We start from the raw sequence: 25,508 nt of genomic DNA, 5'->3' as shown, positions 1-25,508 counted from the left end.
TCAAAACATTTAAGCACAAGTTCACTTTCTGTACTTTATACTGTATACATTATCCTGAGTAATCAGCAAGCTCCTCCTCCACAAAAACTCACTCAGACCTTGGCAATAATTGGTTTCTATCCATGAAGCTACACAGCATCCTCCTTTGCAACTGTGAAAAGCATGGTGCCATCAGCAAAGCCCTGATTAAGCCTAGGTAGCCTGCAACTTGTATCTGGCTACTATATTCCATACAAGTCCCAGTCTCCAAGCAATTCCAAAGAGTCTGCAACTAGATATCAAACATCTATCAAAGGCACAGAATATCCAACAAAAGCCACAAGTTCAGAAGACTCCAAACTGCATTAAACAGTCCCCTTGGGAATGACATAGCCATTCAAAAGCTGTGCAAAGTCCTGAAACTCATCCATAAAGCAGCAGCTCTAAGGAATGCACGGTTCAACAAATTGTGTCCCAACACTATCCTCTCTTCCTCAGATAAATCACTTACTGCACTAATCCCAGATACAAAGCCTCTTACTGCATCCTAAATAAAGAGTTCCCTATGGAAAATAGTGATGTGTCCGGACCAGTCCAGAGGCCATTCTATAGGCCTCCGGACCGGTCCGGACATGGGCGGTTCGGATTCCGGTGGTTCGGGGTGGGGGGGTCCCCTTAAGGGTGGGGAGATATCCGGCCGCTCCGTTTACTCAAGGAAATACGTGCGCACAAAAGGCTTCTTAAAGCCTTTTGCACAGTACTGCACACCAAGCAGGGGAAGGGGCAGCAGGGAGGTATCCTGCCGCCCCAATTACTCAAAGAAATACGGACGCCGGAGGGGGGAAAGCGGCGGGAGGGGTAAGTAAACCCTCCCCACCCTTAAGGGGACCCCCCACCCCAGTGCCAGACCGCAGCTCCGTGCACACCCCTAATGGGAAAGACACCTGTTGGCCTTGCAAAGATGTGCACCATACAACTTTAGCATGATGCAAGACCAAGGAGGAATAGCAAAGGGCCCTCAGCAAGGACTTATATTATACAGCCATCCCCAAGGGATTCCTTTAATACCTACCACTCACTGGGGCTTTGGATGCTGCTTCCAAACACTGGAAAGTTAGCTCCAGCCTGGCAGAATCTGTGCCAAGAGCAGCCATTTCCTTCTGGTAGTTACTGGGATTTCTTACTGCGCAGCTCTTTCAGCCCCTGGACCTCCAGCTGGCCACCTGGATACTCCCAACCACACCTTGTATATAACCTCTCTTAGGATGTGCCCCAAACAAAGATGCAGGTGCTTGAAGAGATGCGGCTTGCAGAGTGAACTGCACCATGGAAACCCAAGCAGGAGAGCCAAGTTGCTCGCTTCAAGGGCGCCCCCTTCAAACCTTCCTAGAAGTCCAAGCACCTTGGGATGTTTTACGCAAGGCAGTATAGAAATTGAATAATAAGGGGGAAATCAGCCAGCACAGATTTTGTTATGTTGATAACAGCTGGTGATGCAGCACTTAAGTGTCAGACTAGGACTGAGGAGAGCCAGGTTCACTTCAATCATGAGGCTCACAGGGTGATCTTCAGCCCACTGCCATGGCTCAGGCTAATCTACCTCACAAGACTGTTGTGGGATAACACAAAGAGTGAGAAGAACCACTTATGCCGCCCTAGACTTCTTGAGAGGAATATGCATTATTATTATTTATATTTTTACACCTTATCACTATTTGGGTGACAGATGGGGCTGGGGGTGGAGAGAGAGCAGGGCGGATAGTTTTCTATGCAAATGAGTCCATCTCTAATTGGTCACAATAGATCATAGGAACATATGAAGCTGCCATATACCGAGTCAGACCACAGGTCCATCTAGCTCTGTATTGTCTACATAAACTGCCAGTGGCTTCTCCAAGGTAGCAGGCAGGAGTCTCTCTCAGCCCTACCTTGGAGATGCTGCCAGGGATATTCTTACAGTGGAGGGAATATCTTACAGTGCTCACACTTGTACTCTTCCATTCATATGCAACCAGGGTAGCCCCTGTTTAGCTAAGGGGACAAGTCATGCTTGCTATTAACTCCTGGCGCCTACAGAGCCATGTGGTTGTCTTTGGTAGAATATAGGAGGGCCTTATCATTGCCATCTCCTGCACAGTGTGAGATGATGCCTTTCAGCATCTTCCTATATCTCTGCTGCCCGATATAGGCATTTCCCATAGTCTGGGAAACATCAGCAGGTATTCAAACCAGCAACCTCTTGCTCTCTAGGCAAGTAGCTGGTCTTCTGGCAGCGAACATGACTTGTCCCCTTAGCTAAGTAGGGTCCACCCTGGCTGCATATGAATGGGAGACTTGATGTGTGAGCACTGTAAGATATTCCCCTCAGGGGATGAAGCCGCCCAAAAGGATCCAAGTTCCCTCCCTGGCTTCTCCAAGATAGGGCTGAGAGAGATTGCTGCCTGCACCCTTGGAGAAGCCACTGCCAGTCTATGTAGACAATACTGAGCGAGATGGACCAAGGGTCTTCCTAGGTTCCTATGGCTTACTACTGCAAGACCAGAAATCGTATCATTTGCATACAAAGCCATATCCCCTGCTTCTCCCCCCCCCCCAGAATACTGTATAGAACTAGCCTTGTCAACAACAATGCAGAAACACCTTTTACAGTTATCCACATTCCACCTCCCTCCCAAGGAGTTTAAAAGCAGCCCACCCTGCTCTCCAGTCCTCCACAGTGCATCCCAACAACCCAGCCAAGTATGACCATTGCTCACCACAGTATAAGCAGCAACCACCACCACCACCACCACCACAATACCACCATATGGCACGGCACAACAGCCTACCTCACAGGGTTGTTATGAGGGTAAGACGGGAAGAGAACCGCGGAGGTCGCCCTGAGTTGCGGGGGAAGGAGGCCGGGCTATCCATGCAATGGCTTGCCTAGATTAAGGGGCGGCTTAGTCGTCAGAATCCCTTCTGCCTTCAATGAGGCACCTGCGGCAGCATCGCATCCAGGCTGCCAGCGCCTGAGACCCGCCCGGAGGCTTTTTCCTTTTAGGAGCCCCGCCCCCTGGCTCTCCCTCCCCACACGGCGCCGCCGGAGGCACGCGGGGAGGGGCGGCTCTCCTTCCCCGCCCGGGCAGCGGCGTAGCGACCACTAAGGGGTCGGCCTCGCAGCAGCCACGAAGGGAGAGGGCCCCTCAGCCTTATCCGCTTTGCCCCCGCAGGCCCCGCCGGAGAACTGCTGCTGCTGCCCTCCCCTTACCTGGCGCGGCGGCGGCGGCGGCCCCTCCTCCCCAGCCGGCCTCTCGCCACACAAAGCAAAGCCGCCTGCCCGGGCGGGAACGCCGAGGCCCCGCCCCCGCGGACGGTTCCGTCCAATCGCCGCCGGCGCTTCCTCAGCCCCGGGTCTCAGCTCCCGCCTCTGCCCAATCGCTGATCGCTGCACGCGCTCCACCCCCACCCACCTCCGGCGAGCGCCCGCCCTCTTGGAGTCGGCTCCGTCCAACCGCTCCCTCAGAAACGGCACCGCCGTCGCCCAATCACCGCCTTCGCTTCCCCCCCCCCCCCAGCGAACACCCGCCTCATGGACTCGCCGCCATCCAATCGCGCCGACCATGATACCTCGACACAGTCACCGCCCCCCCGCTCATACCTTCAGTCAATCGCCGAGCTCGCTCTCTCGTAACAGCGCTCCCCGCCCCGTGCCTGGCTTCGTCCAATCGTTGTCCGTGCTATCCCAATGGTACCGCCTCCATCCTTCGGAAAGCATTCCCGGCACTATTGCCTCGCCTCTACCTCCATCCACAAACACCCCTTCGTTTTTGCCCCGCCCCTGCCGAGAGCTTCAATCAATCAATCTTCCTCCTCCAATCACCGCCCGCGTTTCCATAGCAGCTTTGCGCCACTCAGCCAGTAATGCTGCAGCATGTATAAGGCCCGCAACACAAAGCCCCGCCCCAGCTCCCTCAGTAATACCTTCTGAACTGAAGCGAAGCTAATGAGCAACAAGTGTTAATACATGCAAATGAGTTGACGTAAGAGTTGTTTTCCAGCAGGGGCTCCCGAGTCTCTAATAGCCACACGGCAGGCAAAAATGCAATAGGTGCAGCTTTCCCTCAGCATCAAGATGCCGCCATGTAGCAAGCTTGTCCTGTTGAATTCCTGCCTGTCACACAGCTGCTGAAAGCACAATAGGCTCGCCAGAGCAAACACACAAAAATTAAGATCGCAATTCTCTCTGCCTAAGCAAAGCCATTCTGAAGACCCTGGGCCCTGCTGAAGCAAGCCCAATGGGCTAAGCACTCCCATCAATGACAGAGGCACCCATAACGCAAGCAGGTTCAGAGGCAAACTCCCTCCGTCCCAACCCTGGCCTGAAACAAGCAAGTGGGTTTAGGGCCATCGATATAAAAAGGATCTACGCACATTTAATGCAGAGTTGCTGCACGGCCCAGCAAGCCGGCTGTGTGCCCCTGCCCGTATTTGGCAGAGAAGCGACACCAAGAATGCTCTCCAGGCAGATGCCACAGGGCCAGGAATGTACCCAGCCTCCACCTCCCTCTTGCAGGGCCGGATCCCCGCCTGTCTCTTGCAGCGAGATTTTGCACACACCGTTTGTGCAGCCAGCAAAAGTCAGGAATGTGCTCTGTGCAGCTCCCGGTTCTCTGACAGGGTAGCAGAACTATGCCTGGAGGAAGCCTCACAGTTCCTGACCAGAATGAGGCAGCAAGAGATGATAAGGGGCTCAGCAGCACCAATCTTGCCACACAGCTGCATCTGCAAATGCTTTGTTGGGCTGAGGAACAATACAGCAAACATGCTGGGCTAAGCACCAAGTCCCTGCTGAGATCCATTCTGCCAGCTCCTATTTCAGACAAGCCCTTGACATCAAGACGGCTCCAGGAAGGAACCTGTTTTCGCCTTAAAGTGTTCAAGCCATGCGTCGTCCCTTTAGCCGCTGCCCTCCTCGCCCGCCACCTGCTAAAACACTGGCCGTCTCCTCAGCGCTCCAGCTGAACTCACCCTGCCACCAACACAGGAGAGATCCCAGTTCACAATGCCATGGGGGGAAGCGCAAGGGAGCCCCTCTCAGGGGTTTCATACCTTCAGGCCTGTACTGGGCCACAATGGTGACAGTCTGACCAGCCCTCTTCAGCGCTGCTGCCGCTTGTTCGTGCGTCGCGTTCCGGAGATTGACGCCATTCACCTGCGCAAACAAACCCCGCCCGTCAGTCGGCTGGAAAGGGGAAGACGATGCTGTCCGCCTCCCCGGTATCAGCACTGCACCCTTATGTCCTGGCATGGAATGTCCTCCCCTCTCTAGCCACACCAACTCTCTCCCAGCCCCACAGCTTCAAGACCTAGCCCCTGCCAACTGGAAAAATGTTGGAAGAGGTTCTGTCCAGTGCCAAGGCATCAGACAGAACGTCAGAGCCGGACCTGATTGAACACAGCCGCTTTTTCCTGGAGGTGGGGAGCCCAGCCTGCTTGCGCCATCGGTGCATTGAAGGGGCAAGCGTTGTGCTTCAGGGACCCACACGCTGGTTCCATTTATGCTCAGCAGAGAGTTCCAGGTTTATGTTTTCCTTGGGCTGGCAAAGAGGAAGCAGCTTCCACCACCCTGGGCTGGGCGAACCCAGACCGGTCTGGTGAGCTGCTGTGTGTGGGCAAAGCGGGTTAACACCTTAGTGCCTGGGGCAGAATTTCTCCAGCCCTGAAGAAGGGTTGGGGGTTGGGTGGGACAAGGGGAGGGAGAGCTCCCACCTGCGATCTGAAAAGCTTGGCTGCAAAAGCCCCGCCTGGGGCTCAGAGCTGTCTCCAAACCTCAGGGAATATGGCCAGTGCTGGATTTAGGCACAAGCTAATTAAGCTACAGCTTAGGGCCTCACATCAGGAGGGGCCTCTGAATAATAAGACTGAATTTCAAGTTTTACATTCTAGGTGGAAAAATAAAAGGAGAAAGGAAATGTTTTAAATTTTATGTGATATGCAGACAGACATCGTGCAGGTTGTACTGCTGCGTCAATTTCATAATGCTGAACTCTGGTGCTTCTGTACATTTAAAAGCTGTCATCAATGCTAAGTAAGAAATCATAATGTATTTCCACTTAAAGATAAATCTCGTGCAAATAGGCGTATTACAAGATAACGGCTTTTGTGAGATTATTCGTTTTTCATTGCACCTTTGCCAAGTATCTATGTAAAAATAAGGCTTTATTATTATTGCTATTTTCATGGACCTTTCTGTTAGAATAATCATTTTTTTGTGTAATGCTATGGGGCTTTTGAAGCTTGACAAAGCTTAGGGCCTCAGCATGTCAGGCCCTGAATACAGAAGAAGTCTCAAGCCAAGCCCACCTATGCAAAGGAAGCTTCCGCGTGCAAAGCCAGGCTTGCCCCACACTCACCGAGAGGATGCGGTCTCCACGCCGCAGCTCCCCACTCAGGTCAGCAGGACCGCCCGCCAGGATGAAGGAGACAAAAATGCCTTCACCATCTTCGCCGCCTACAATGTTGAAGCCCAAGCCCGTGGAGCCTTTGTGCAAGGTGATCTTCCGGGGCTCTCTGGCAAGAAAGATGACAGACATGAAGAAAGCAGCCCTGGGCCCCAGTGGGGCAGAGTCCCGTTCTGTTTGGCTCACAGCTGTGGCTGGAGACAACTTGGAACTTCTTCCCCCGCTTGGAAAGAAAGTGGACCTTGATCTTCCCTAGGCTGCCCTCTTACAAGCAGCGGCACAGCTTCAACCATGACTTAAATTCCAGAACAGAAACGGGTTTTAAGAGACCCAAATCCCCAGATTTAGAAAATGAATTGAGGTCATAAGCTCAGAAGTTGCTGCCAAAATGAGTGAGGTTGCATTGAAAAGGAGCTAATTCATCTCTTTGCCTTCACTGGAGGGGATTCATGCATGCTCAGGCTGGACTCAAGATATGGGTCTTCCTTTTTTTCTTATGGGCGACAGCTGCACAGTTCTCTATTTGGGGCAGCTGTACTTTTTGCCGCCCAGAGATTTCTGACAAGATAACCTCAGTTGTGTGCCACAAAAAGGTGAATTCTGCAATGTGGGCGAAGGACAGAAATTTCTGTTTTGCAGAACATCTGCTGCTGCTGGTGGTCACAGGGAGAAGCAAAGAGACTAGGGATGTGCACAAACCGGTTTGGCGCTCCTTTTATGGAGTGCCAAACCTGTTCAAAAGTCCGGCGTTCAAGCCGATTCCGAGGTGGGGGGTTCCTTTAAGGGGCAGGGAGGATGCCCTTACCTGCCCCGCCGCTTTCCCCTTGCTGGTGCTCTCCCCAAAAGCGCTAGCACAGGGCTGCAGCGTACCTCCATGCAGCCCCAGTCAGTGTCGTACCAGAAATGACCGGCGTGTGTGCATGCCATTGGCCATTTCCAGTACGACGCTGACCAAGGTTGCAAGGAGGCACGCTGCAGCCGCTTTTGGGGAGAGCACCAGCGGGGGGGGGGGCAGGTAGGGCTACCCTCCATGCCCCTTAAAGGGAGAACCGCCCAGAGATGCAAGTTTTGAGCAGTATAAAAATATGTTAAATAAAATAAAGGAACACTGCCCCCCACCTCCCAGGAGTGCATGAACCAGTTTGTGCATATCCCTAAAAGATACCCACACCGGGCAGAGAAGATGCGACCTCTCCAAGTGGATGTTTGGGAGGGAGGTAAAGTGAGGGGAGTGCTGGCAAATGGCTTAAAAGTGGAATCCCATCTGTTCAGAGAGGAAAGGCTACAGCTCCTCAGGTCTGAGAGCATCCGCCAGGGACAGCCTGTGTGAGAGAGTTTGTTTTTTAAAGACATCTCCCCCAAGACCCCCACCTTAGCCTTCCCAATCCCTTTGAATGGAAACTGAAGGAAATGAGCACACAAGGGACAGGTTGGGGGTGACCTGCCCCTCCTGATCTTTTACACGACAAATATCGATCCTATCGTACCCTCTAGGAAGCACATGGTTCATGTCTTCCTTCCCACCCCTCATCGAAGCACCCACAAAGCTCACAAGCCTCTTTCCCTATCTGTCCTGCTGAGGGTGCAGTCAGGATGCAGCCTCCGCAAGAGCTTGCATTTTTGGACCTCTGGCCACCCCAATTCTCATGGCAGGTGCCCAGCCCTATGCTGAAAGGGGCAGGTACTCCTCAGAGGACCTGGGGAGATGGGGCCGTATTCCAGGAGCACCCAGCCCACATGGATCTGCAGCCGAGCCTCATATCAGACCCTGCTCACCAGCCCAGAAAGGGGTGCTGCAGGCCCCCATAAAGGGAAGTGCCAGTGGTCAAAGTACCTGGGGTCTTTTTTATGCCTGGAAGCGAGCTGCTGTCGGGCAGGGTGCCTCCCATATGAAAGGGAAGACGAGACGTTGACCGTGATCATGGTGGCCGCTTCTCTGTGCCCAGCAAGGAGGGAAGGGGCGGTGCAGCTTCTGTTTTATCTGAGCCTCCTTTGGCCCTCCCCGTGGGCCTGCAGGGGCCGTCATGGAAATGTTGAGATGAACCAGACTCACCCAAACAGTGTTAAGAGAAGCCTGCCAGGCAGCCTTAACCCCTCGCTCCCCAGCATCTCCTGTGCCACAGAGAGGAAGGAGCAAGTGGAGAACGAAGCTCCGGATAGCTCTGCTCTGCAAGCCGTCCGTCCTATGCCCACCTGCACAGCACGCCCACGGCACTCCTGCCACTGTGACTGGGAATGCCAGTTTCATTCATCCACACGCTACATAGTCATTCTATTTCAGCTCCAGCACCTTTTGCACCCAGAGCACCCTCTGCTTGCCATACAGGAAGCTTGGCCCCAGCCTGCCTTGCAAGGTGCTTGGAAAGACTGCTGCAGTCATTGATACTGAACTGCTCCAAGCACTAAGAATGAAGCATCTTCTTATGCCCATATTACAAATAAAGAGGAAGAGCCACATAGTATTTCCAGTGGCCAGAGGGTGGGCTTCAGTGCCTTGCCCCTGCCCATGATTAGCAGAAAATTATGCAAACTTGCTTGATTTGCATACGCTGCTACAGAATCCAAGTGCAGAATTTTCATGGCGCAGAATTTAGGTTGCACAGAATGTTGATTTTTTTTTTTTTTTGGATTGCAGAAACATTGAGCCCTGCTGGGACTCTGGAATTCAAAGTCGCATGACAGCTGACTGCAGCCAAGAATTGCCCAGAGTACTTACCTAACAGAAGCACAAGAGCACAAAACTCTGGGTCAGAGTGCCAGCCTCTGGCAGAGGCAGTGTAATAAAGGGTGACCAACACACGTGGAAAGGCTGCTGGCAGAAGTGGCACCTGTGCCTAGGCAGGCAGGCAGGCAACTGGTCCAGCTCCTCCAGAGATGAACCCTCAGCAACTCTGTGGAGAGGTGCTGATAGAGAGATGGCTCTTCCCAGTGTTGCTCACCTGGTGAAATCCTCATCGCCGATCATATGGCGTGGCACAGGTGAATAGCGGGCAGGTGTGACCTGAGGTGGGGCAGGGTAGGCTGGCTTGTTCTCCATACCTCCCAGGTAGCCCAGGCCAGGGTTATGGCTTATGTGGTTATCGGCCAAGGCAGAGAAAGCTACAGAGAAAAAGAGAAGGGACAGCAAAGGCCAAACTTAGAGGCTGAGGAATAAGTCCTGGTATTTCCCAGAGCCTCCTACCCTTCGTTCTCATCCTTGCTCTGGCACTTTCTCCAATGCACATGCAGTGATGTTAAGGCCTAGGGACAAAGTGTGCCCCCCGCCCGCCAGTTTCTGTTTTCTTAGGAACATAGGAAGCTGCCATATACTGAGTCAGACCCTTGGTCCATCTAGCTCAGTCTTGCCTACAGAGACCAGCAGAGGCTTCTCCAAGGTTGCAGGCAGGAGTCTCTCTCAGTCCTACCTGGAGATGCCAGGAAAGGAACTTGGAGCCTTCTGCATGCAAGCAGGCAGGTGCTCCTCCCAGAGCAGCTTCCCCGACCCCTAAGGGGAATATCTTACGGTGCTCACACATGTAGTCTCCCATTCAAATGCAAACGTAGGGTGGACCCTACTTAGCAACCGGGACAATTCGTGCTTGCTCCCACAAGACCAGCTCACACACACCCCTTCTTTGCATTCTCCAACACAGATACAGAAAAGTGAGCTGTGGTAGCCAGAAGGCCCAGAAAAGGGATGGGAGCACCTAAACTGGCAGAAGGCATCTGAGGGCTCATCAGGCCTACAAGTTCTGGATGCTAAAGCTGAACTCTGGAGCATTCCCACTGAATACTAAGAGTGCTTATGAGCATTTGTGGTCCACTTTCGCATCACCACTGAATAGCCACCGAGAGCCCCCGGGCATCTAGGATCAGGGCAGGGGAGTAGCCATGGTGTCCAGCCTTGAAGCCTCTCCTTTCAGAAATTAACTGAGATGGGGGATGGGAAGAGGAGAAGAAAATGGCATTAGTACCTGAGCCAAATGGGGTGGTTGGTACCATCGGGCGGGGGGCGGGAGAATACTGACCGTGATTTTTGACAAGGTCTACATCTAATAGCGCAGCAGGACACGGCTTGCCTAGCAAGCAAGAGGTTGCCGGTTCGAATCCCCGCTGGTATGTTTCCCAGACTATGGGAAACACCTATATCAGGCAGCAGTGATATCGGAAGATGCTGAAAGGCATCATCTCATACTGCGCAGGAGGATGGAAATGGGAAACCCCTCCTGTATTCTACCAAAGACAATCGCAGGGCTCTGTGGGTGTCAGGAGTTGAAACTGATTCGACGGCACCTTTACACCCCTAGAGATAGAAAATAAGTGAGAGCACTGCAGTACTTTCAACTTTCAATATGCTCTCATGCTTTCATTGTCCTGACCAAGCCTGCTCAGCTTAGGCCCCCCAGCTGTTCTCGGACTACAACTCCCATAATCCCCAGCCACAGTGGCCAATAGCCAGGGATTATGGGAGTTGTAGGCCAACATCTGCAGGAGGGCCGAAGCTGAGCAGCCCTGGTCCTGACCATCGGGTCTGCAGTGGCCACATTTGCAATGGAAAAGCTCAGAACAGATTTTAACACACAAAAATGACCACAGAATTTATCCATGTTGTCAGAGGAATGGAAATGAAAATTGGAAGGAATGTCCTCCACAGATTACCCCCTGGAGACAGTACAACAATTTGTTTATGGTTACCCTAGACCTGACCTGCCCCCTTCCTCTGTGTAGAAATGACTGTTTTACCGTAACTGTTTGGAGACAGTGTTCCCTCTAAGGCATGCGCACATGCACAGACACGCTCACACATTTTTTAATGTCCGCTCAGTTAATTTTAGATCCCACTCAGGTTGAATCAGGAAGGTCCCACTCTGAATGCATGTGCGCACCCACTGCCTTGATACTGCTGCCCAGAACAAAACTCATTCCATACAGAGATGAAAAAAATTAGGTAGGGATAAAAAAAAATCAGTAAGTGCCACAATGCTATCACCTGTTTCCCATCTCTTGGGGGTAGTAGCCGTTGCCAGAAACTGCTATGCGCATTGGTCCCCTGAGACGTTACCGATGGCCAAAATTTGTGGGCCTGGCTCATGGGCTATGTGATTCAAGAGGATCAGCCTCCACTATGACCAAGCTTATGCACTCCCCAGGAAATACCAAAATTGTTGGGCAGGCAGCATTAAATGGATAGTGGTGGATGGAAAGAGCGGTTCAGTCAGGGGTCACTCAGAGCCAAGCAGGCAGATCCGGGGGTGGGGGGGGACCTTCAAGTCCGAGGGTGGGGTGGGGGCCTTCAAGGCACTGCCAGGTGAGCTGCTGGGACCAAGGGGCAGAGTTTGCCGGAGGTGCCATGGAGGCACGAGTCAGCACCAGCTGGGCAAAAGGGCGTGTGAAAGGCAGATACATACTGCTGGCGTAGTCAGGCGGTGCGTACATGTCGTTGAGGTGAGGGCTGCCCGGCTTGGCCACCTTCAAGTACACCATGTCCGAGGTGTTCTTCAGGGCGGCCACGGCCTCTTCGTGCCGCACATCCTGCAGGTTGGTGTTGTTGACCTGGAAAGAAGAGGGCACGGTGAAGGAGGGAGAGACAGCCAGGCCTTGTTCAGTTGGGCTGCACCACCATGCACCCAAGCAGAGTGAGATGGGGCCCCCAGGGCTTTGGGGGCAATTACAAGGGTCTCCAAACTGAGAATGTGCCCGGCTCTCTGGTGCCAACAGGCAGCGACGTCCACAGCACTGGCCCATCCTAATGGCCAGAGCAAAAGGAGTCAGGGGCTCACCGCAAGCAGCCGGTCTCCAATCTGCAGCCGCCCATCTTTCTGGGCCGCCCCGCCTTCTATGATTTTGGTGATGTAAATGCTGTTGTCCCCTGGGATGTGTTGGTTCCCAATGCCACCGGCAATGCTGAAGCCCAGGCCTGCGGAGAAGGAGAGACCGGGTTAGAGGACTCCACCATAGCAGTGCTGGGTAAACCACCACCTGTTTAAGAGTCAGTGCCATTTCTGACCCCCTGCAATTCCTGCTGCTGCTGCTCCCTCCCCAGGTCTGCAGATGTCTATCCTCTTAACAAAAACAAAATAACAAATTTTGTACACCACCTAGAGAGATACATATCAGGCGGTATAACAATGTGACAAACAAACAAACAAACAAACAAACAAAGGTGAAAAGCTTTAAATAGTGTGTGTAAACCTCCGATAACATCTTTAAATAAGTATTCTTCTTGTTTTGCTTTAAAGTACATCTGACTGACTGGTTTCTGTAACAAATCCTCCTCCTCCGGTCTACAAAGCCATGTTATCAGGGTAAAGAAACCAAGAGAGTTACAGAGGCTTCATCATGTAATAGGTGGCCGTGGAAAGAGAAGTACACTTATATAAGCCAAAGTCACATCTAAGGTGAAAAACAACTGAAAATAAACTTTACACTGACTCAGACCAAACGCCACAGAGGTTTATAAAATTATACATGGACTAGAGAGAGCGGACAGAGGGAAATTTTCCTCCCTCTCCCACAACACGAGAACCAGGCAGGGGTCACACCATGAAACTGAAGGTCGGGGAATTTCGGACTGACAAAAGGAAGTACTTTTTCACACAGCACAATTCTCTGCCATGGGAATTGGTGATGGCCATTAGCTTGGATGGCTTTAAAGGGGGCTTAGGCACATTTAGGGAGGACAGATGGCTACTAGTCTTGATGCCTCCAACCTCGGAGGCAAGATGGCGCTAAATACCAGTTGCAGGGGAGCAACAGCAGGAGAGCGGGCATGCCTTCAACTCTTGCCTGTGGGCTTCTGAGAGTCACCTGGTGGGCCACTGTGTGAAACAGGATGCTGGACTAGATAGGCCTTGGGCCTGATCCAGCAGGGCTGTTCTTATGACCGCCAAGCTCACCCACCCCTGCCAGGCACAAAGCAAGGGCCCTGGAGAATGCCAGCAATGGACAGCCCACAAGGCTCAAGTCGAGGGTATCACCTTTGGGTCCTTTCATCAGGTTGACCTCCATGATGGTCTCTGGAGGGGGCTGCCTTCGCCGCACCAGAAGTCTCACCACGGGACCCGCCTCCTTCAGGGCCTCCACGGCCTTGCTGTGCACCACCTCGGAGACGTCGACTTCGTTCACCCGCAGGACGCAGTCGTTCACCCTGTGACGGACGCAGAACCATCAAGGAGGAGAGAGCAAGGAAGGCTGAGCCCCAAGTGGCCAGAAGAACTTCATTGGCCCCACACAGACTGCTCCAAGATGAGTGCACACAGACCACCGTGCCAATTTGGGTGTACACTCCATCACCTCCTCTTCCTTTTCCTACCATTTCCCCAAGTTTTAGAGAGGGAAGCTGGTCTGGTGGTAGCGAGCATGACTTGCCCCCTTTGCTAAGCAGAGCCTGCCCTGGTTTGCATTTGGATGGGTGACTACATGTGAGCACTGTCTGCAGTGAGCTATTCCCCTTAATGGGTGGAAGAGCATCTGCAAGCTTGTGTGCAGAAGGTCCCAGGTTCAGTCCTTGGCAGCATCTCCAGGTAGGGCAGGGAGAGACTCCTGTATGAAACTTTGGACAGCCACTGTCAGTTGGTGTAGACCAGGGGCGGGCAAATGTGGCCTTCCAGCTGGGTTTTTTTGGACTACAACTCCCAGAATCCCCAGTCACAACTGGGAGTTGTAGTCCAAAAACAGCTGGAGGGCCAGGTTTGCCCACCCCTGGTGTAGCAGTATTGAGCTAGAGGGACTAATGGCCGGACTTGATATAAGGCAGCTTCCTATGTTCCTTGAGGTGAACTTTCAGGGATGGGGACATAGCTCAGTGGTAGAGCATCTGCTTTGCATGCAGAAGGTCTCAGGTTCATAGGAACATAGGAATATAGGAAGCTGCCATCTACTGAGTCAGACCATTGGTCTATCTAGCCCAGTATTGTCTTCACAGACTGGCAGCGGCTTCTCCAAGGTTGCAGGCAGGAATCTCTCTCAGCCCTGTCTTGGAGATGCTGCCAGGGAGGGAACTTGGAACCTTCTGCTCTTCCCAGAGCGGCTCCATCCCCTAAGGGAAATATCTTACAGTGCTCACACTTCTAGTCTCCCTTTCATATGCAACCAGGGCAGACCCTGCTTAGCTAAGGGGACATGTCATGCTTGCTACCACAAGACCAGCTCTCCTCTCCAGGTTCAATCCAGGGCAGCATCTCCAGGTAGACTCCGGGAAAGACTCCTGCCTGCAACTTTGGAGAGCTGCTGCCGGTCAGTGTAGGCAATACTGAGCTAGATGGACCAAGGGCCTGACTCAGTAGAAAGCAGCTTCCTATGTTTCTAGATGGTGCCTCACTGCCTGTGTCTAGGGTTCACGCTGCACCCAGGCACTCACCCCAGCCGCCCATCCATGGCTGCTGCTCCACCCGGAATGATCTTGGTGATGAAAATACCGGGGTCATCGGGGATGTGGGGGTTATCAATGCCCCCGGCAATGCTAAATCCAAGGCCAGAGTTACCCTGGAAAGAGAGAGAGAGAGAGACACCCACAGTGCTTAAGCAGGCCAGACAGTCCTGGCTTCATGAGAACCACACAACAATTCAAGAGGGTCGAAAGTTTGCTAATCCAAAAGGATCTCTCTGTGTGAAGTCTGACTCCAGTTGCAACAGCGGTCCTGGCAGAAAAGGCCACCTCTTCCAGCCTGCCCTGTATAATGTCAGCCTGGCCCCTGGGAGGCCAAAAATTCTATATGGATGCCTAGATTTAGATTCTGCGTGGCTAGTTAATTACATATATTTTACTCCTTACAATATCACTATCTTTGTATCTTTCTTATGATTGGGTTTTTTTTTCCTTGGATGGATAAGATCTTGTTTGTAAACTATTTTTGTCGAAATCTCAGAGATATAACATTTTATTATTACTAATAAAAGCATTTTAAAAATCATATATCTATATATAATGTGAGCCTGGAAAGCACAGGCTCACATTTTACAGCTGGAGCAACGCTCAGGACCGCAGGCTGCAGAGCCCAAGATCACTGCAGTGGAAACAAGAGAGAAGGAGGGGGGTGCCTCTGAGAGACGGTGCTCTCCTTGACTGCCATCCCAGGCGCACCCATGGCTTCTCACTCACCCTTTCCAGGACAATTTCCTCGTATTTGAACATCCCGTCGCTGCCATTCACCTGGGGAAGCAGACAGAAATGTTACACAGAGCCACAGGCACAGTCCTCGTTTTTCTCCTGGAATTAGAGACATTAGGATTGTGTCCAAGCGGTCACAGTCCACAGTTTGTGATGCCATCTGAGCCATGAACTCCACAATCCCTGGGCCACAGATCTTGTCAATTAAACTCCCCTACCCCACCTGGTGTAGAGGTTAGAGTGCTGGACTAGGACCTGGGAGACCCAAGTTCAAATTCCCATTCAGCCATGAAACTCGCTGGGTGACTCTGGGCCAATCACTTACCTCTCAGTCTAACCTACCTCACAAGGTTGTTGCGAGGATAGACTTTTTTAAAATGTACACTGCTCTGGGTTCCTTGGAGGCAGAGCAGGATGGAATTTTTTTAAAAAGAAGTCCTTAATTTAGTGCATCCAGGTACAAAGTGTGCCATGCCTGATAGGCTACAGTGGGGGTTCCTGGAAAACTGCCCACCAGTCTCTACAAATAAGTACATGGTTCTCATTGAAAAGGATGTGATGACTAGATGGCAGCTAAACCCAGGGTGGTGGGCGTTTTATTAACCCTTCCTGCAAATTCCGCATCATCAAAGAAACTGAAATCACACATTAATTTTGCTTCTTGCACAAACACAGTTTCATGTGTCCATGGTCGGACAGTGAAGACCCGGCCTCGTCATGTGCGCTTCAAAAAATACTAGATAGATAGACATTTTTATTTACGACCCGTGGTCAGCTTAGAAAACAATTAAAAAATGGTAGAATAAAGAAATCCTACAAAAGGTTAACAGTTGCTGGAAAATACTAGGAATTTGCCTATCTGTGCTTCCTAGGTGGCAGAAATGACCCCCAAGGTCATTTCTGACCGCCCTTTTGCTGAAAGGAGTCTTTTTGTAGCTCCCCTTAGCTAAGCAGGGTCTGCCCTGGTTTCATATGAATGGGAGACTTGATGTTTGAGCACTGGAAGATATTCCACCTCAGGGGATGGAGCCACTGTGGGAAGAGCATCCAGGTTCCAAGTTCCCTCCCTGGCAGCATCTCCAAGAGAGGGCTGAGAGATACTCCTGCCTGCAACCTTGGAGAAGCCGCTGCCAGTCTGTGTAGACCAGGCATGCACAACTCAAATGACCTGGTGGGCCGAAACTGACCATGACATGGCTCATGGGGGCCGAGGTCAATTTTTAGGGTGCTGATTATTAAAGTAACACTTAATATCAATCAATTAATTAAATCAAATCAAAGTGAAAATAATTAAAATGAATGTAATCAAAATTTAACTTTTGAAGTTCTGGCAGGCCAAGATTAATTTAAATTAAAATAAAATGAATTGAATTGAATTAAAAATTCTAATAAAATAAATACAATACAATCTGTACAAAATACATAACAATAAAATGCATTGTTCTTCCTTTCCACCTCTGCCAGAATGGGGCAGTCTTGGCCCCCGTGGGCCAAGAAAAAAGGCCCTGTGGCCTCATGCTGTCTAGGCCTGGTGTAGACAATACTGTGCTAGATGGACCTATGGTCTGACTCAGTATATGGTAGCTTCCTATGTTCCTACCTGTATACAGGTGGCCCTCGTTATCGGCCCTGACATAATACAAGAAGGGCTTTGTATTCCCAGGGCTTTGTAAAGGCAAGTGAGACACAGAGGATACAGCAGGGGGGACCCCAACACAGGCGCTCCCAGCCTTGGGTCGCCAGATGTTGCTGGATTGCACCTCCCACCACCCTCAGCCACCATGGTCCAACTTACAGAGAGGCTTGGCTCCAGAGCATCCGTATTCACAATAATGGGTGAGGGGCTAGCCTGCAAGAGAGGGGGAAACCACAAGGTCATTCACAAAAACCACAAGGTCACACCCCTGCTAACTTGGCAAAGAGCCACCTTTTAATGGGGTGATTCTCTTTATTTAGCAGGGGGAGAGTAACTGGCCCTCTCCACCCCCAGCACAGTACCTCCGGTGACTGTTGCTGGTGTCTGTCTTATATTTCTTTTTAGATTGTGAGCCCTTTGGGGACAGGGAGCTATCTTATTTATTTATTATTTCTCTGTGTAAACCGCCCTGAGCCATTTTGGGAAGAGCGGTATAGAGACTGAATTAATTAATTGATTGATTGATTAATAATTCATTTATCCATCCATCCAGGCCCTGTGCCCTTACCAGTGAGGTCTGGCATGGTTTCTCCTTAGAAAAGCTACATTTCCTGCCTAGGACACAGATCACTGGGAAGGGGTTGGACAGCCCCAGCTGCCCGTTGGTGCAATGAGCGAGAAAAGCAGGGGCCAGATATGCTTTTCTGTATTCAGTGCCCCCCCAATCACTATTACAGTCATGGCTATAAGGACCACTTTCTAGTGAAAGACATCACAGTCCGTTTTGTCCAGTGCACTCTTCCCTACTAAGTACACCTTCCTGGACCTGTTGCTCAAGATGGTTTTTGAATTGTTGATGTCAAGGGCTGCATCTGAGACCATTCACCTGTAAAGCATGAGCTCTACCATCGACCCATGGCCCTTTCCTCCAGAAGACAAGAGACAGGATGTCTCCTGGGGAATCGTCATATATTTACTTCTGTAGAAGGGCAATACTTTTGAAATATGAACAAGAATGATTGGAATTGGTGTTTACTTCTGCATTTCTGTCTCATGTTTCAACAATTGTGCCATCAAGCTGGTGTCGACTCCTGGCGACCACAGAGCCCTGTGGTGTCTTTGGTAGAATTCAGGAGGGGCTTACCATTGCCATCTCCTGCATAGTGTGAGATGATGCCTTTCAGCATCTTCCTATATCACTGCTGCCCGATAGAGGTGCATCCCAGAGTCTGGGAAACATACCAGCGGGGATTCGAACCAGCAACCTCTTGCTCCCCAGGCAAATTACTTTCCCGCTGTGCCATTAGGTGGCTCATTTCAACAATCCCCCCCACCAAAAAAAAAACACCCCACATTTGCAAGAGAAATTACAGACAGCAATTCAAACAGCACAATTTAAAAACGCAAGGTTAAAACCTCAAGAGAGACAGAAAAATCAGAAGGAAGTCTCTACAGCAACTCTAATCAAAATCAGTCTGCTCTCAACAGCTCTAACATCAAACAGGTTGAATAAAAGCATTTCTGCTGCTCTCCTAGAACCACAGCAATTGCTGCCCGTAGCCCTGAAGCTGCAGGAGTAGCCCACACAGCTTGAGCGGGGTCTTTCTCGATCACCAGTGGCCTCGTGACCTCAAGGAGGGGAGTCCAAGGCAGCAAGCAGTACACAGCACCGTTAAGCAACACAATTCCAGAAGCGCTGAGACTTTTGAGGGGGTGGAAAGGGGAGGGGGTGTGGCTTCCTCCTGGCCCAGAGAAGAGACGCAGAAACCACAGCCTGTGTGGGTGCAGACGGAGAGAGGCTCACATCTCGCATTCTGCAAACCTTCACAAGACAGCTCGCACACCTCACCGCGGGGCAAAGCTGCCCCTCCTAGCTTGGATCCTCGGAGCTGTCCAGCCCTGTAACCTGCTGAAGGCTGGCAAAACAGAAAGCACACACACACAGACACGGCCCAGGGGAGCAAATGCCATGCTCTCTGCCAGCATCCCCACAGCCAGGGTAAAGGGGTTTCTCATGAGTAACCGTCGCAGGAGGGCGTGGGGGGCCGAGGCCAAAAGGCACAGCCAGAGAAAACAGCGAAGGAGGGGGAGGGAAGAAAGTAGCACCGCCATTAATCTGAGGCTGGCTGCTTAATGCTGCCCTGGATTTTGCTAGCAGTTGGGAGATATTTCTCCAGCCCCGGGGGAACAGGTTGGTCCCAGAAGAACGAACCGCCATGTGCTCCTGAATGCCTTGTCAGATCCCTTCCATCCGGGCTGCTGACTCCCATTCTTGTTGCTTATCCAGTCGCTGAAAGATGCTTGGGGCTGCACTCAGGACCCCGCGAAGCTCACCCATTTCAGCCTGGTTTCCGGGCGAGTGGGCCAATTGTCCCCAGTGCAGCCACAAAGAAGGCAGGGCCCAGAGGAAGCTTCTAAGGGGCTTGTGCTGAAAAAGGCTCAGTGGGGCACCCTGCCATGGAGCTGGGGAGGCACAGGGGCTAGGAAACAGCACATGACCATACGAAGCTGCCGAAGGCCCTTGGCCTATCTAGCCTAGGACTGTCTGCTCGGGTTGACAGCAGTTCTCATAGGAGCACAGGAAGCGGCCGTATGTCAGACCACGGGTCCATCTAGTTCCGTACTGTCTACACTGACTGGCAGCGGCTTCTCCAAGGTTTCGGGCAGGAGTCTTTCCCAGCCCTTCCCAGAGATGCTGCCAAGGACTGAACCTGGGACCTTCTGCAAGCATAGCAGATGCTCCACCACTGAACGACGGCCCCATCTCTTCAGGGGAATATCTTACAGCAGACAGCGCTCGCAGGTAGTCCCCCATCCAAATGCAAACCAAGGTGAACCCTGCTTAGCAATGGGGACAATGAAGGCTTGCTCCCAAGGTCTCAGGCAAAGATGTTTCCCATCACCTGCTACTCGATCCCTTTAACTCTGGGCTGAACCTGCTCAGGATCCTCTAGACTGAAACTGGGATCACTAAGGTTCACTTTATCACTTTATCGCTCCTTCCTGGGGTGAGAGAGACCCGCGCAGATATTAGGAGGGGAATGCCACAGCAACAGGAGCAACCCACTGATCTCCTGGATCCCTGAAACGCATATTTCCAGGCCTGGGTTGGGCTTCTGCCTCAGAATTTGCTGCTGTCAGGAGGCTTAAGGCCAAAATCAGGCTGAAGCTCAGTAGCCCAGAGAAAGAAATCTGGTGGTTTTCCTCAGCAACAAGCTAATTTAGCACACTCCGCACCCTGTCCTTCAGATACGAAGCATCTGGAACCATAAGCTAACTTACAGTAAATTTAAAAAACAAGAAAAAAATAAAAACAGCAAGTGTCCAGCATTAAAACAAGGGCCAAAGAAGAAGAAGAAGAAGAAGAAGTTAAAAAGTATAAAGTTGTCGGTGTCGACTCCTGGTGACCACAGAGCCCTGTGTTTGTCTTTGGTAGAATACAGGAGGGGTTGACCATTGCCTCTTCCTGCACAGTAGGAGATGATGCCTTTCAGCATCTTCCTATATTGCTGCTGCCCAATACAGGTGTTTCTCATAGTCTGGGAAGCCTACCAGCGGGGATTCGAACCAGCAACCTCTTCCTCCTTGGGCAAGTTACATAAAGTCTTCTATACTGGGCACCAAAAAGACATGAGATCATGTGAATATCCCTGAAGAGAATGTGGCACGTTCCAGATGCCACAACTGAAAAGACCCTTATAACAGGGGTACTGAACGCTGAGTCTCTAGATCAGGGATTCTCAACGTTGGGTCCCCAGATGTTATTGGACTTCAACTCCCCTAATCCCCAAAAAAGGCCACTGGGGCTGGGGATTATGGGAGTTGAAGTCCAATAACATCTGGGGACCCAACACTGAGAATCCCTGATCTAGATGATGTCAGACCAACTCTCATCATTCCGTTTGACCATTGCAGCTGGGGCTGATGAGAGGCCCTGCCTTTGAAAGCAAACGCACCCAGAGACGATCTATGGAAGAGCGTTACCATCCCTAGTGGCCTTCCGAGGAGTTCTTAAAGACACATTTGTTTAGCCAAGCCTTCAGTTAGCTCTAAGCTGGCTTTACTGTTCTTATTGCTATTTTAACTGCTTTAATCATTTATGATTTTAACGTGATTTTATTGTTTTGATAGTTGCATAAACTACCACCAGACACAAGTTTTTGGAGATATAGAAATATGAAGATTATATAAATATGCCGAATAAATCAATAATCAAGTGGGAAGACAGCAAATGGGTTGAGATGTTTTTCTCCTTCTCATAGAATACTAGACTTCAGGAGCCATCCAGTGAAACTGATGAGCAGTAGATTCAGGACAGACAAAAGGAAGGACTTCTTCACCCACTGATTTATGGGACCTCATGCCAGAAGATATGGTGGTCACCAGAATAAAGGCCTTTAAAAGTGAATCAGATTCATGGGGGATTACAGGTCTATCATTAGCTTTTAGCCATGCTAGCTAAGCAGAACCTCCATGCCCAGAGGCAGTCTACCGCTGAATACCAGTTGCTGAAGGAGCAAAAACAGGAGATGGCTCTTGCCTTCAGCCTTTCCAGAAGCATCTGGTTGGCTGGTTTGGGATGCTGGACTAGATGGGCCTTTCGTCTGATCCAGCAGGACTCTTCTTATGAGTTAGGCTCTCCACTGGCACCTAACTTCCAAGGCCAGGAGGCTGAAGGGCTGGGGTGGGAATTGCCCCATCTGGAGCTGTCAGTCATTCCCTCTACTGATCGGCAGTCCCAGTGGCACTAGCAGCCAGCATCTTAACTGCCGGGCTCCTGGTTCAAGTCAGGAGGCATCTGGTAGAAAAAGAAACACCCTTCCAAGCTGAGCTGGGAACTGAAAAATGGTGGCAGAGGGTGGCCCATAAGCAGAGGGGAAGGAGGGAGGGAAATCATGAGGAAGACTCTGACAAAGCGGCAGCAGACAGCAGAAGCTTTCAGAGAAATATACCCTCTCATCTGCAGTCCCAGTAGTTAGGGACACAAGAATCTGTACTGTGCTGACCCTTGGTCCATCTGACCCTTGGTCCATTTAGCTCAGTACTGTTGCTGCCAGTCAGTTCTGTGCACTGACTGGCAGAGACTCTCCAAGGTTTCAGGAAGAACACCTTCCCAGGCCTACCTGGAAATGCTGCCAAGGATTGAACCTGGGACCTTCTGCACACAAAGCAGATGCTCTACCACTGAGCTAGGGACCCATACCCTCAGAGGAATATCTTACAGCAGATATTGCTCATGTGTGGCCTCTCATCCAAATGCAAACCAAGGTGAACCCTGCTTAGCACAGGGAACAATTCACGCCCCCTACCACAAGATCAGCTCCTTTCCCCTAAACAGGCTGCAGCTTCATGCTCCAATATCCAAATACTGGGGGCAAAGGAGGAGGGGAGGCCACCACCTGCTAACCCCACTGGTGAGTTTCCGGCAACATCTGCCTGCCCTTTCCTGGCCATAGGCTTCCTAACAGATGGATTTCCATCAGATCTAGCAAGGCCCTTAAGTTCCCGGCACAGTTTTACGTGGTTTTCTGGTGGCTCCAAAAAGCAAACAACCCTTGATCTGCCAGCTTAAACACACTTATTCAGAAGTATATTTTGTTGTGTTTTAAATTCTGTACAGTATCTAGAGATCTACATTTCGGGTGGTATAAAATATGGTAAATAAAGTATATCTCATTGAGATCCATGGGATTTACTCTCGAGTAAATATGGATAGGGTCAGGTTGCGGGCTGGAAAGCAGCAATTAAAATATCCTTGACAAAACAGGAACAGATAACCAGGTCAGTATCAAGGCCAGGGTTCAGTGCTCTATCAATAAGGGGAACGAAGGAGTCAACCATGTATAGAATGGAGAGAGAGAGACCTTCAAATTCTATGAGGCAATGTAGATGGAGAGGAGAGCTGGCCTTATGGTAGCAAGCATGGCTTGTCCCCTTAGCTAAGCAGGGTCCACCCTGGTTGCATATGAAAGGGAGACAAGAAGTGTGAGCACGGTAAGATATTCCCATCAGGGGATGGAGCCGCTCTGGGAAGAGCATCTAGGTTCCAAGTTCTCTCTCTGGCAGCATCTCCAAGAGACAACTGAGAGAGACTCCTGCCTGCAACCTTGGAGACGCCGCTGCCAGTCTGTGAAGACAATACTGAGCTAGATGGATCCATGGTCTGACTCAGAATAGGGCAGCTTCCTCGGTTCCTATGGAGATCTGGACTTGAGCCCCAAGTCTTGGATTCAAAACCTGCCTCTATCCTGAGGACTTACCTTGGGCTACTTATTTAAATCCCAGCTTCAGCTCCCCTTTATGGACAACTTCTCCTATATCTTAAGGAATATTGTGAGGATTCACTCTGTCACAGAAACCCTTTGGAAACAGCCCACTGAAGGTCTAATATCAACTATTAATTTTAAAAGGCCCCGTTCTTCCCACAGACATTTGGAATTCTTGATCCTGTAGATTTGGGGCAACACTCTCCAAAGACCGGGCAGTCTGGCTCCTCAGCTCACAGAAAAACAGAGTACCCACCACAAAGCATTTGAGAGTGACATTTCCCGGCACAGACCTCTGATGGAGTTCCGAAGGGCATTTCTCCATGACATGAACCAACGTCCAAGCCATCTGAAAGCAGACCCCACAGCTACCATCAAACAGGTCTTACAAAGAGGGGGCTGCCTGTGTAAGACTCCACACAAATTCATACAAACATATGAGCTGCTTACTACTGAGTCAGACCACTGGTCCCTTTAGGCCAGTAATGTCCGCTCTGACTGGCAGCAGCTCTCCAAGGGATTGAACTAGGGGCCTTCTGCCTACAAGGCATGTACTCTTACCATGAACATGGCCCCAAAGGTTTGCTCGACAAGGTGACGCAGAGAGACTGAGCCACAGAGTGACAGGGTGGAGTTTCAGCTCCCCCCTGATGCCTGCACTCCAAACCTTTTGCTCAGCGATTGCAGCTCTGGGGAGAGTCTAACAACACTTGAGGTGGGAGGGTGCAGACACAGCCGTGCCAGGTTTGGTTTTTGGGGGGAGCGGTGGGGGGGGGAGGAGAATGCTGAACAAAGCCTGTATCGTGTGCTGAGAAGTGGTGGGTGTTGGGAACCCCCTTGGAGAATGAGCAGGTCTTCGTGAGAGGGCAGAAAAATGATGGCAGGCAGGAGGAGGAAGCCGTGGAGAATGCAAGAAGTCCTCCAGCCAAACAAATCCTCAGTCCAGATCCAGGCTTGAGTTAAACTCAGGAGCATCCTGTCTGGGCCCAGGAGAAGGGGTGGGGCCCAGGAGTCTGGAAGGGCCCCTGTGAACTGGCCAGACACCCCCACCCCACAAAAAGGGGGTCTCTGTCCGAGCAAGCAGAAGCGGAGGACCTGGGGCAAGGAGCAGCAGGTGTGTGGAGGGGGGGGGGTTGCCCAGGAGTCCCAAGATCATGGCAGGCCACCCCCACCCCTTCTGTGCCGCCAGCAAAGGGGATGGCCCAAGGGCTGGAGGTCCTTTGTCACTGCTCCACTGAAGCGGCTAAAAATAGCTGGCTGGAAGCTGTGTGTGGGGGGGGTGGTGGTTTCCATGCTCTCTGCGTCCCTGCCAGGCCGGGAAACCCCAAAGAGAAAGATGGCAGGGTCCACCACAAAGCCTCCCTCCTGCCAGCCCAGCGGCCAGGGGGCAGCGGGGCTTTGGCACGTGCTAGCAAGGCAACACAGCAACACAGCCTCCCCCCACATACACACACACACACACACACACACACACACACACACACTCCTCCCTGCCTCCAGCCTCGGCTGCTTTCTCTGCTCAGCCACCCCCTCCTCCCCCCCCCACTCCACCCTATGCCAAGCACTTCCTCCTCCTCCTCCTCCTCCTCCGCAGCCTCCACCTCCCAGTGGCAGGATGTAACTCGATTCCTCTACTGAATAGAAGGCAAGTAGCCATAGCAACCCCACCCTGTCAACCTCCCCACCTCCAGCTTCTATCCCCCCCCCATCCTCTCGCCGCTCTCCCTCCCGTCCCCACGGACAACCCCTTCCACCGGCAAGGAACTCACTACTGACCAGTGTAGTGATCGGTGTACACACACACACGGCTTCATCCCAGAAGCCTCCCCCCCCCACTCCATTCTCTGTCTTCACACACACACACACCCCCGCCCCAGTTTCTGATGTCACATATTCCTTCTCAGGCATCTCCCACTCCTTTCACCGCAAGCAACCTCGCCGGCCAGGCGCTGTCAGAAGCCCCAAGACACCCCCCACCCCGGCTCTCTTCCTGCCCAGATGCCAGGCTTTTCGCTTGCTCTCTGCCATGGAAGGATTCCGCCGCTGGCGCACCACCTAAGACAGCGGTCGACATCCACCCCACCCACCCCAGCACA

General features: G+C 51.6%; 1 protein-coding gene across 8 annotated transcripts in view; it reads right to left on the bottom strand.

The window, feature by feature from the left end:
- Window positions 1–25,508, bottom strand: part of DLG3 (discs large MAGUK scaffold protein 3) — an 84,525-nt gene that overhangs the window by 23,301 nt on the left and 35,716 nt on the right. For 5 of the 8 annotated variants that reach the window (XM_053273724.1, XM_053273727.1, XM_053273725.1 and 2 more), the window contains 9 exons: window positions 17,306–17,359; window positions 15,502–15,552; window positions 14,761–14,885; window positions 13,379–13,548; window positions 12,182–12,318; window positions 11,810–11,954; window positions 9,362–9,521; window positions 6,375–6,531; window positions 5,071–5,173 (listed from right to left, as the gene is read on the bottom strand). In XM_053273724.1, the coding sequence (XP_053129699.1) occupies window positions 5,071–5,173; window positions 6,375–6,531; window positions 9,362–9,521; window positions 11,810–11,954; window positions 12,182–12,318; window positions 13,379–13,548; window positions 14,761–14,885; window positions 15,502–15,552; window positions 17,306–17,359 (1,102 nt within the window). Of the gene's footprint in view, window positions 1–2,807; window positions 3,064–3,229; window positions 3,339–3,619; window positions 3,643–5,070; window positions 5,174–6,374; window positions 6,532–9,361; window positions 9,522–11,809; window positions 11,955–12,181; window positions 12,319–13,378; window positions 13,549–14,760; window positions 14,886–15,501; window positions 15,553–17,305; window positions 17,360–25,508 lie in introns of those variants that run through there. The other 3 variants (XM_053273733.1, XM_053273730.1, XM_053273731.1) reach the window with 3 other exon arrangements.

This window comes from Hemicordylus capensis, chromosome 11 (genome assembly GCF_027244095.1).
Source record: "Hemicordylus capensis ecotype Gifberg chromosome 11, rHemCap1.1.pri, whole genome shotgun sequence".
In the NCBI taxonomy this organism is placed as follows: Eukaryota; Metazoa; Chordata; class Lepidosauria; order Squamata; family Cordylidae; genus Hemicordylus; species Hemicordylus capensis.
The sequence above is the reverse complement of the archived record's forward strand: the minus strand, read 5'-3'. Positions and strand labels throughout refer to the sequence as shown.